Genomic DNA, 12,074 nt, shown 5'->3' on the forward strand with positions numbered 1-12,074 from the left:
AGGTTGACATGATTTTTATAATATTTAAGAGGGAATGTCACGAACCATCAAGCTTCATCCCTAAAATTAATTAAAACTATATTTTTTGAAAAACCAATTTTTACTCCAGTTGTGGGTCAAGTAAAACAATCCTAATATATCAGACAATTTTTTTTGCAATATTGCGCTCCATTCCCATGGTAACCAATAGGGAAAAAAGGGGGGTTGAAATTTGGTGAAATGTGAAATTTTCTCAAATTTGAGATGTTGCATAATAAAAAGTATGAAAAAATCAATAGATATACAACCGTTTGCCTCAATTCATTAATTTTCACCATTTTCCCCATATTTTTTTATTGACTATCAGTTTCAAACGCTATAATAACGAATTTTTTATCTCAATTTTCCCCAATTTCAATGCTATTTTTCTTAAATCTGCAACAACATAATTGATCAAACAGAATATATCAAGAAAGTGCCACACCTAAACAATATAAATCAAAAGAAATATTGAGAAGCCTTTGGACAGAGGCCACGGTGACAGTGATTCTCTGCATAACTTTCTTAATTTTTCTTCAAAATTGTGCCATAGAATTATCTCCCTTGAATGAGCTCTTTAATAGTAAGTGCACAAAAGATAGTACATGTCAACTTCCACACTTGTCAACAAATCAATGATATGCAGTATCTTCTTTGATGTGGTTTTAGTGTTTTCATGATGTTATAGATGGAGTGCTCTTTTTCCCAGTATTCAAGGATTACTTGTAACACTAACTTTAACACCAAACCATCATCTCAGATATGTTCATTCAATTCTTGTCGAGACAACATTGAAGCACATCTTTCACAAAACAGAATCAACCCATCTTCACTTTGTAATGAACAAGAACTTGTTAAATTTCGTGCTGGACTTTTTGAACACGAGACTGACCAATTCACAATTTGTCAAAACCACCGCTACTATTTGGGGAAAGGATGGAAGGCATCAAAGCTGTGTATGCTGAAATCCCCACTTCAGGGGTGGGGGTTTGCTATGGTGTAAAACTGGTTGCTAAGGACTTTTTCAGCTATATTGTCTTTTTTATGCAAGTTATTTTCTTTCTATTATGACTAATCCTCTAAAAAGATCATTCTGAAAATGAATTTAGCTCTTTCATTCAAAATTTGAAAAAATGAAAATTAAGCAAAAGTGTGATTTTTTAACACAATTTTCCCGATATTTTTATAAAAAGGCTTCTCTATTTTATTTATGATTTTGATAAAGATGCTCTTGGTCATTTGTATGCAACATACATTTTTTGCCTATTTTGTTGCAGAGTTGAAATATTCAATTTTATATTAGAGGGCTATTTTAGAATTTGGTTATTTTCAAAAATGTCTCAAATATTGGTTACCATAGCAACCCAATAACCAAACTATTTTTTTTTAAAAGTATGTTAGTTTAGAAACTTTGTTTATGTAACATTAATCTACCTATAAATTGAAATGTGTTTAACAGTAGAAAATGCCAATAAAATATACATGAAAATCATAGAAAATGAGTTTATTTTGGTATTATAAGCCGTTTCCATGGAAATTTCTGAAATCATTAATAAAGGTGACTTTAAATTATTCATATCCAAAAAAAAAAACAAAAAACGATTAGTACAATTAAGATGGTCAATTTAGAGTAGAAAAACGGGGGAATTTTTTTTTTCAAGTTTCATAGCCAAGCTTGATGATTTGTGACATTCCCTCTTAACGATATATTTTTATGCGATGTTTTAAGGTCAAGATCTAGTAAATGATTCCAGACTGTCTTTTAGGTGCTAGAACCATTATGACGTCATAATTGATTTGATGAATTTTTTCCCTTATTTTACGGCTTTTAAAGAATTATGTGTAAAATAAAACAATATTTTGACATTCTATATTTAATCAAGGGAAAAGTAATCCCGGTACCTATATTCTAATTGACATCATTTTAAAGAGGATGTCAAGACCTTGTATAATGCCGTTTTTGCTGAGACTGTAGGCATTCTAGATATATTTCATTAGTCAAAAATGGACAAAACTCCGAGATTTGTTACTTTTATCCTTCATATTTCATAGAAAACGATTGTTTAAAACATGATTTTTCATTGTGTTTACCAAAAATTTAAGCCCCGGTACACCCTATGAAACAAAGATATTGTTATGAAGCATCATTAAAAGAATTTATATCCTGAATTTCAAAAACATGTAGGCACCTTCCATTTACTAGATCTTGACCTTAAAATAAACACACAAAATTTATTCTCGAATTTAGTTCTATTATGATTCTGATCACCATGTGATAACGATATCACCTATCGTAAAATAAAGAAATTTCGAGTAATTACAAAACTATATATTGTCTTAAAGAGATAATTATTTCGATAATACGAGATCTATACAGTCCATGAAACTTAGAATTTGTATATTAAACCAAGTAATTTGCATTAATATAGGCTTCAACCTTAGTTTCCATGGTTTACGATGTTTAGAACTGGGCTGTGTACCGTAAACATAGTAATAGATAGTTGGTAAAACGAACAAGAATAGATTATGAATTAGAAAGCAGTTATTTTGAAATGCATAGATATTGAACCACTGTTTCAAAGTATATGCAGATATTGCGCACTTTTGATCTTAAATCAAATTTCTACTTTATCCAACCTCATACCTGACATGTTAAAAACTACTCAAACACAAATATGGCGGAACTGTCAAGGCATTTTACTCACATCATCATTCACAATTAACTTGCCACTTGCATGCTCATACTCTCTGCGCTTGTAAGCTTTTGGCAGCATAGCATTTACCAAATGTTCATTCAACAAACCATATCAGAGCTGGGGGACCTGGAGACAACATTATCTATCAGCATTGGTTATAAGTTAAAATTGCGCGAACATTTTTATCAATGTAAATGTCCTGATCACCACAACCATTTTTAAACGCCATGACGATATCTGGAATTGAAAAAAATACGCAGCAGCAACCAGTATTAGAATAGCTATCATTAACCATAAAAAACAAGGTGTATGTTCAAACCAACCATAATATCTATGGGAGGGGTTGGAGGGAAAAGTTCTTCTTCACTCAGACGATGATTGAAATAAAAAGACGAAGAACGAATGCTCAGGAATAAATAAAGTATCAAAATCATGATGCATAGACGAAAACTTTTCCGGAAAAATTGCACAATATTTTCTTAGATTTTAATTACACTAATTTATTCTCAATAAATGTATTTATCTATAAGGGATAAATTTGATTACCGACAAGAACTTTGAAAAAATATCCACAGAAGTATTTTTAACATTAAAAATTTACTTTAAAAAAGTCATAAAATGTCCCCATGTGAAAGATTGGTATCCACATACATTTTGGATTAATTTTACGAATCTGATAAAACTGCAAGTAAAAAATTCTGAAACGGTTTTTTTTGTCATTAAAAATTATTTTTGATGAAAATAGAGATAAAAACAAAATCCTCACATAAATCTGCTTGTAACACTACGATATGCATTGTATTCAATGGTAAAATGCACGGAATCGACGAGTTTATATATACACCTGTGTGACGGTGTCTGTTTATATATACACCTGTGTGACGGTGTCTATTTACATATACACCTGTGTGACGGTGTCTATTTACATATACACCTGTGTGACGGTGTCTATTTATATATACACCTGTGTGACGGTGTCTATTTATATATACACCTGTGTGACGGTGTCTATTTATATATACACCTGTGTGACGGTGTCTGTTTATATATACACCTGTGTGACGGTGTCTATTTATATATACACCTGTGTGACGGTGTCTATTTATATATACACCTGTGTGACGGTGTCTATTATATATACACCTGTGTGACGGTGTCTGTTTATATATACACCTGTGTGACGGTGTCTATTTATGAGTGATGTTCACGTTTACTAACAATCTCTTAAATAAAACTGGTAACGATTGTTTGACATAAAACATTTGCAGCAATAGATATGTCAACATTACCTTACAGGAATTATCTTATTTGTTCAGAGATGTAATAAACTTGTTAAACACATCGTATTGGATATCTTACAATCCCCGTAAAGTCAGTCTGGCCATTGTCTCTTAAATTATATGCATGTTTTAACTAATTCTGACACTCTGAAAGTTGTATATTTCGGACATGATGCTTACCAAACAAAGCAGAAGTGTAGAATATACAAATACAAATTTTTGTAGTTATGCCTGTCTGTTTTCATAAAAACTCTAACTTCTGGTAAAGTAGGAATACATGCATAAGTAAAACAAAACAATCACAATTTTCATGGATAATAAACATACATATATAGTCTTAAATTGCTCAATCTTTATTTCCTTCTTTCAGAACTTTTAGACACAATATCACAAATACAAAATTTTAACAGTGGGCATAAATTGTGTTCTGCAATAGTTTACTTGTACAAAAATTTCTATATAAACAGTGTCTGTAAGAGATACAATATCTTCATAAACAGCTTTGCCTAAAAATAAAAATGTATGAGCATAAACTGTTTTGTGAAAAAATAATAGTTACATTTCAAATAATACGTTTAAAGGTGAACGAACTGTTACAGAAATAAAATCCTTGTAAAGGTCATTTAAAAGGACAGTTAAATGATAAAGTTAATAAAAAAATAAATACTCTCTGGGTTTTTTAAAGATAAAATTTTCATAAATAGACGTTTTATCAAAAGTAAACAACATGTATTTTTGAAACGTAAAGTTATCGTAATTTGAACTTGGTATAAAATGTTAAATGTTACCTCTGTGTAATATGAATGATCTCCATATTGCTGAGTAGTAAATTCAAAATCATCTCTATTGTAGATCCGAATTAAATACAAAATATTTTAATTTCTGTTTTTTAAAAACTCCTGTTAAAATAATTGTTTCTCATATTTTTTAAATCGTACATATTTAATAAGCAGTTATCCTCTTCACCTAGATACACTGAAAATGGAAAAAAGACTCAAACAACTTTCTTTTTCAATCACATTATCAAAGATTGATTTTGTAAATCGTTGCTTTGCATACATCGAAATTTTTATTCCACGTGTAACTACCTAAAAAGAGAGATTCAAACATGCATTTGTTTGATGTTAAACATCAAATTTCCATGTTCAGAATTACATAAAAAATCAGACTCGATCAGTGCAGTTCTGTACAATGAATCGAAACCGAGTATATAAAGGGGACCTTGTCCCTATCTTTCATAAACAGTAGTGCCAACCTTCCAAGAAGATTCAGTTAACAGGTACAAAATCTGAATTCTATATCTACCTTTTTAGATAATTAATCTTTATATCAAGTACTCATTTGTTCAACAATAGTTGATTTTTATATGCTAAGCTTTTAATTTCAGATCACAATGCTGAAAGAATTTTGCTTTTTGTTGATGGCCACTTATGTGGCAGCAACATACAGCACAGGTAGTTTGTTTTAGTTTGAATCTTCATTCAAATTTGTGAAAACATTAACAGACTTCTTGTGACCGTTTCCATTAATTGTTTTTAGGTTATCCCACCTATCCAAGCTACCCTAGCTACCCATCTTATCCCCCTGTCCCGACCTATCCCCCTGGTGGATACAGATACGTCGTTTACATTCAATACCTGTACTACCTGTACATCACCTACGGACCCAACTCTGTCCAATACACCCAGTACTACCAATATCTGGTCAGGCTGCACATCATCCCTGTAGGATTCAATTTCAGACGAGGTGGATTCCCCGGTGGATTCCCTGGAGGATTCCCTGGCGGTTTCCCAGGTAGTTTCCCAGGTGGACTTACCAGAAGCAGACTCATAGACGCCGGTAGTGGAGTCATTCCACTTGGAGAAGGATACATTCCTGGCGGCGGATACCCATATGGATCTGGTCCCGGCGGAATTGGAGGATTTCCTTCCGGTCTTAGTGGAATTGGAGGATTTCCCTCTGGTTTGGGCGGTACAGGAGGATTTCCATCTGGTCTAGGTGGATTTGGAGGATTTCCGTCTGGTTTGGGCGGTGCAGGAGGATTTCCCTCTGGTCTAGGTGGAATTGGAGGATTTCCCTCTGGTCTTGGCGGAGCTGGAGGATTTCCCTCTGGTCTGGGTGGTGTAGGAGGTTTTCCCTCTGGTCCTGGCGGAGCTGGAGGATTTCCCTCTGGTTTGGGCGGTGCAGGAGGATTTCCCTCTGGTCTAGGTGGAATTGGAGGATTTCCCTCTGGTCTTGGCGGAGCTGGAGGATTTCCCTCTGGTCTTGGTGGAGCTGGAGGATTTCCCTATGGTTTGGGCGGTGCAGGAGGATTTCCCTCTGGTCTAGGTGGAATTGGAGGATTTCCCTCTGGTCTTGGCGGAGCTGGAGGATTTCCCTCTGGTCTTAGTGGTGTAGGAGGTTTTCCCTCTGGTTTAGGTGGAACTGGAGGATTCCCCTCTGGCCTAGGTGGATACCCGTACGGCTCTGGAATCCCAAGTGCTGGATTCCCAAGTGGTGGATTTCCCAGTGGTGGATTCCCAAGTGGTGGATTCCCAAGTGGCGGTCTTTCATCCACTAGCTTCTCTAGCGGTAGCTCTTTTCTAAGTAGCAGTGGTCTTGGAGGTTTTGGAGACGGTTTCGATGGTGGTTTCGACGGCGGTTTCGGCGACCTCGATGGCTTCGATAGTGGGTTAAGTGGCCTAGGAAGTGGATTTGGCGGTGGATTCGGTGGACTCGGCGGTGGATTAGGAGGCGGACTAGGAGGTGGTTTGGGTGGAAAATCCAAACACGGTAAGGAATATGGTTTGAATAAGATAACAGTAAGTATATACTCGTTATATAGGGCCTATCATGAATTATACTTAATTAATCGTAAATTAATTTACTTACTTCAATGTTATGTTTTTGTTAATTTTAGGATACTATTGATCTATGAGCGGACTGAAACGACTGATCCTTATATGTGATATAGAACGATTTCCAGCATTTGTTATTTGTTAGGTTGTGGAATGAAATAAAAAAAATGACCTTTTTCATGTTTGTTTTTTTCATCTTAGTGAGAGACACTGAATAAGATAGAAATAAGATAGAAAGAACTAAAGAAAAGAATTCGATTCTTTTTCATTGTAAAAATATGACAGTATACATGTATGTGAGAGAAGAAACAAATAAGCTAGCGGAAATATACCCCCCCCCCCCCCATGACCCGACCATAAAATATATCATTTCCTTTTAGAAGAGCTCTGCAGATGGATATAAGAAAATATTAATAAAATTTAAAAGTTAAACTAGTTGGAGTTTTTCTTTTTTAAATGATAGTTATTGGAAATCATATCTTGACTTAAGGTACTTCACTACACCTAGACTTATACTTTTTAAGACACAACGTCACAAGATGGCGATTTAAATGTTTTGTTAAACTGTTTATATCGTTCGACTGGGTTCTATATCGTCGTAGCTCAGTGGTTAAAGTATTGGGCTTCTGAACTGCAGATCATGAGTTCGAATCCGCCTGGAGCTTTTGTTCATGTTTACCGAATTAAATTTTCGAAAATAAAATTTTTCATCCAAAGTTGCACATTTTTTTTTCACCTACTAGCATTTGACTTCAATACTTCTTATCCATTATGATATCTATCATAATCAGGTAATTTTCTGCTGATTTGAGAAAATATTACAAGGTGTAGTGAGTCACCTTAAATTTTAGGTGGACCTAATGAGTAGTTTGGTGACCATCTGACTTCTTATTAAGCACACATATTGTTAATATCTGATGTATACTGATTTTCAAAGCTGACTCATGCTAAAGTGAATAAATGTCATTTTTTTTTTTTTGCATGCTTGAAATGACTTTTAGCACAGAAAGTAAACTGGAATGATTACTATCAAGCAATAAAGATTTGTTTTCACCACAATTGGAATTTAAATTATAAAAGAGCAACACGTAGTTTGCATATTGGTGTATCGTAATTGAGCAATAATCAATTTGAAGCTTCACATTGCATATCCGGTATGATATCACAAAGATAATCAGGAAATAGGTTATTGTAAGTTTGAAACACAGTATTTATTCTTGGGTCTTGCGCCTTTCGTTAAATGTGTCTAGTCGGTTTCTAAACAAAATTGTACAAATTTTCTCTAGAAGATGTTATTGCTATCCAACAGCGTAGTGCAATGGGTTATAGCATATGGATCTGTAAGTCAGTTCGAATCCCGCAAAGGCTTTTATAATTTTTACCTTTCCAAAACAATTTTATCTTAAAATTTCGTCAATGGTTTTACGACGTAATAGTTGTTGTATATAAAAAAAAGGCTGAGTACGTGTTTTACACTTCGAACAATATAATTTTATTGATACCAAATGATTTGGTACACACATAGGGCTCGTAACATTAAGCATGCTAAGATTTTGACTCAAGTTGGGTCATAAGTAGGACCTAAGCGGAATATTAGGACTTGCATAAGTCCTGCTTAAGAAGGTTGGCACCTGATTTGATTTGAACATATTTTTATTGTAAAAAAATACAATTGGGATTGGGCACAAGTTCCATAACTTAGACTGCTCTCTCCCAATACAAAGATATAATACAATATATGTGTACACAACATAAATAAAGGTCAGTGGATAGAATGGACGTATATACATATATGCAATTGACATGTATATAATTAACAACAGTGTACCAGTAGTTATAAGATCAGTTAAATCTTTCAGTATTTTTGATAAAAATATAAACTAATGTAAATAATTGCTTGTTTTCATTGTCACTTATTGAACTGTCACCCCAAAGTAAAACATGAGTATTGACAATGTTAAGATTTACAATTTGAAAAACGTCATTAAATAGAACATTTCTAGCATCTTTATATTCATTACAAAGTAAAGAGATTCCCGAGATGCAAAAATAGGTAAACCTGTAACAGTTCTTGCTGCAATCAATTGTATTTTTTCTAAGTTGTCAGAATCATTAATAGAACATCCGCCCCCTACATCAGATGCATATTCTAACTGAGGCCTTATAAATGAAGTATATAATAGTGACAGTGATTTTCTATTGAGTTTAAATTTAAGTTTTTTATTAATCCCAATTTCTTTTAGCATTTGCTATAATGGAAATTATATAAGATGACCAGGAAAGATCCTCAGAAAATATAACACCTAAGTGTTTATGGGTGGGTACGAATTCCAAATCAGATCCTTGAAATTTTAACGTAGGGGTTACTGTGTTAGGTTTATTACTAAAATAAACAGCCTTAGTTTTTGAAGGATTAAAATTTAAAAGCCATTTCTTAGACCAAACCTCTAAAGTTAAAAGATCCCGATTAAGATAAGATTCCATATCGTGTACATTGATTGCAGCATGTTGAAGGCTATTATCATCTGCAAAAAGTCTGCAAAATGTTAATATGTTATCTGCTATATCATTTACATAAATAAGAAATAACAATGGACCAAGGACAGAGCCTTGAGGCACTCCGGCATTAATAGACTTAATAGACGACAGCGCTTCTCGATACATAATCCTTTGCTTTCTATTTACAAGTTAACTATTAAACCATTTGAACAGATTTCCAGTAATACCATAGGTATGGAGTTCAAACAATAAACCTCTATGCCAAACGCGGTCAAATGCTTTTGACAAGTCGCAAAAAATCATACAACAAGATTGACCTTGATCAATTGCTCTTAAAATATGGTCGTACGTTTCTATTAGCTGATCAACAGTTGAGTGACCCGGTAAAAATCCAGCTTGATACTTATAAAAAAGATTATTATCATAAAAAAAGTTGTATACATGTCTAAAAATAATTCGTTCCATTATCTTAGAAACACAACTTAATAAGGAAACGGGTCTATAATTCGGCATTTGTGATGAGTCGCCTTTCTTATATAAAGGTAAAACATTGGATATTTGTAATGTACAGTTTCTTAAAGAACGATTAAATAATGTACATAGAGGCTTTGCTATTGTATTCATAGTTTTTAAAGCATTTTATGATTTATGTTATCTGGCCCCACAGCTTTGTTTACTTGAATGATTGAAATAATATCTATCACATCTCTCGCACCTGAAATACAGGTAATGTCAGTCATCCGAAAACATCTTGGATATAAAGATGGGGACCTGATATGTTCATTTGTTTTATTTGTGACCTATGTTACATGCCATTTTTTTTTTTTTTTTTTTTAGAAAAAACTATATATGATGTTAGTCAAATTTGGCCCAGATCATTCGCTATTTTTTAAGTGATTTGGATACACTAATATGTTGTGTTATTTTATAAAAGAGTTGATATAATTTATTTGATTAATATGCACTCACTGGCAGTAAATGACATCAGAAGTGACGCTATTTTTTTTTTTTTATAATTCAATGAAAATCAGTAAAAAAACTGACATTTTTCTCATCTTTTTCGAATGGGAAATAAAGAGCGACTCTTTGAGCAAGAACGAATTTTTTGTCACTAAGTACTGGTGAGATACATCTTTGTTGAAAATATTTTGTTTGTTCAAGCAGTCGCTTAATGTTTCCTTTAAGAAAAACAGGTCCAAAACAAGCCGTTTATTGTTAAAAATGCGAAAATTGCTGGAAAAGGTAAACTTTATGATGTCATATTTTTAAATTATGGGCACTGATATCAAAATAATAATTATGAAAAAACCTCAAATGTATATTTTTACATTTAAAACAAAGAATTACAGTAAAAAGACAATGTTGATTTTAGGGGGCCATTTTAGGCTCAAACCATATTATATAGTCCTTTGGGGCCCAAACAGAGATGATGTTTTTTTTTCCTGAAATTACTGCTCAAATTTGGCATGGAAATTAATTATTTAAAGAAATCAAACAGATATTCATAGTTTGAACTATTATGTAATTATGATTTCAATATAGTATGAAGTTGAACACATGTAGTGATTATAAAAGTTCTATCTAAGTCAAAGTTTGTAAAACCATGCTTAACTGGTGGTTGCAAATGCCAGTGCATAATGAACTCAATAATAGCCCCAAAGGCTCGTAGCATAAAGCATGCTAAGATTTTGTAAGTAGGATCATAAGTAGGTCTTAGGACCTACATAAGTTATATTTAAGTATGTCATATACCGCAACATAAAGCAAACTGAGAAATGTCTTAGCTAAGTCATGCTTACGTTAAAAAGTAAAAACGAATTGTTCATTTCTTTTATCGAATTTGAATGTATTGGTAATAAATCGTTATTTTAGGTTGATATCATGATTGTTTATAGATACAATTGTTTGGTATTTTTGATATTAGATGGGATAGAAGTAAATGTACAGACACAAAAATTCAAGGTGGCATGAATGTAAATATATATGTGCCTAAAGTTTTTAAAAAGCTCAACGCAATGGATTTCAGGCAATGCCAGCAGTCTATTGTTGTTACATCTATGGCATAGATCTGCCACCACTTGTCAGATGATTATGTTAACTTCTCATATGATAATGTCGACTTGTCAGATATATATGTCAACTTGTCAGATCTTTATGTTGACCTGTCAGAAAATAACCATAGTGACTAGAAACTCAATATTATGTTGTCAAAGCGTGTTAGTGCCACTAACTGCCATTTACTTGTCATCATTATATCATATAAGTCGACATAAATATTTGACAATTTTACATAATCATCTGACAAGTCGACATAAAGATCTGACAAGTTAACATAACTATCTGTCAAGTTGACATAAAGATCTATGGTGGCATAGATCTGCCACCACTTGTCAGATAGTTATGTCGACTTGTCAGATGATTATATCGACTTGTCAGATATTTATGTCAACTTGTCAGATCTTTATGTTGACTTGTCAGAAAATAACCATATTGACTAGAAACTCAATATTTTGTTGTTAAAGCGTGTTAGTGCCACTAACTGCCATTAAGTTGTCATCATAATATCTGACAAGTCGACATAAAGATCTGGCTAGTTAACATAATTATCTGACTGAAAAAATAGTATGGCCACTAATTTAAAGAAAATTATCATTCATATTATAAGTCGACTTGTCAAATAATGATGTTGACTTGTCAGATGTTATGTCGTCTTGTCAAATAATTATGTCGACTTGTCAAATAAT

The 12,074-nt window shown here is 33.1% G+C and overlaps 1 protein-coding gene across 1 annotated transcript; it reads left to right on the plus strand.

Moving 5' to 3' along the window:
* The first annotated feature begins 5,224 nt into the window (after window positions 1-5,224).
* Window positions 5,225-7,096, plus strand: LOC128167608 (uncharacterized). Its single transcript, XM_052833415.1, has 4 exons — window positions 5,225-5,273; window positions 5,382-5,448; window positions 5,534-6,766; window positions 6,894-7,096. The coding sequence occupies exons 2-4, from the start codon at window positions 5,388-5,390 to the stop codon at window positions 6,902-6,904; spliced, it is 1,305 nt and encodes a 434-aa protein (XP_052689375.1). The 5' UTR covers window positions 5,225-5,273; window positions 5,382-5,387; the 3' UTR covers window positions 6,905-7,096.
* The last annotated feature ends 4,978 nt before the right edge of the window (window positions 7,097-12,074 follow it).

This window comes from Crassostrea angulata, chromosome 10 (assembly GCF_025612915.1).
Source record: "Crassostrea angulata isolate pt1a10 chromosome 10, ASM2561291v2, whole genome shotgun sequence".
NCBI lineage: Eukaryota > Metazoa > Mollusca > Bivalvia > Ostreida > Ostreidae > Magallana > Magallana angulata.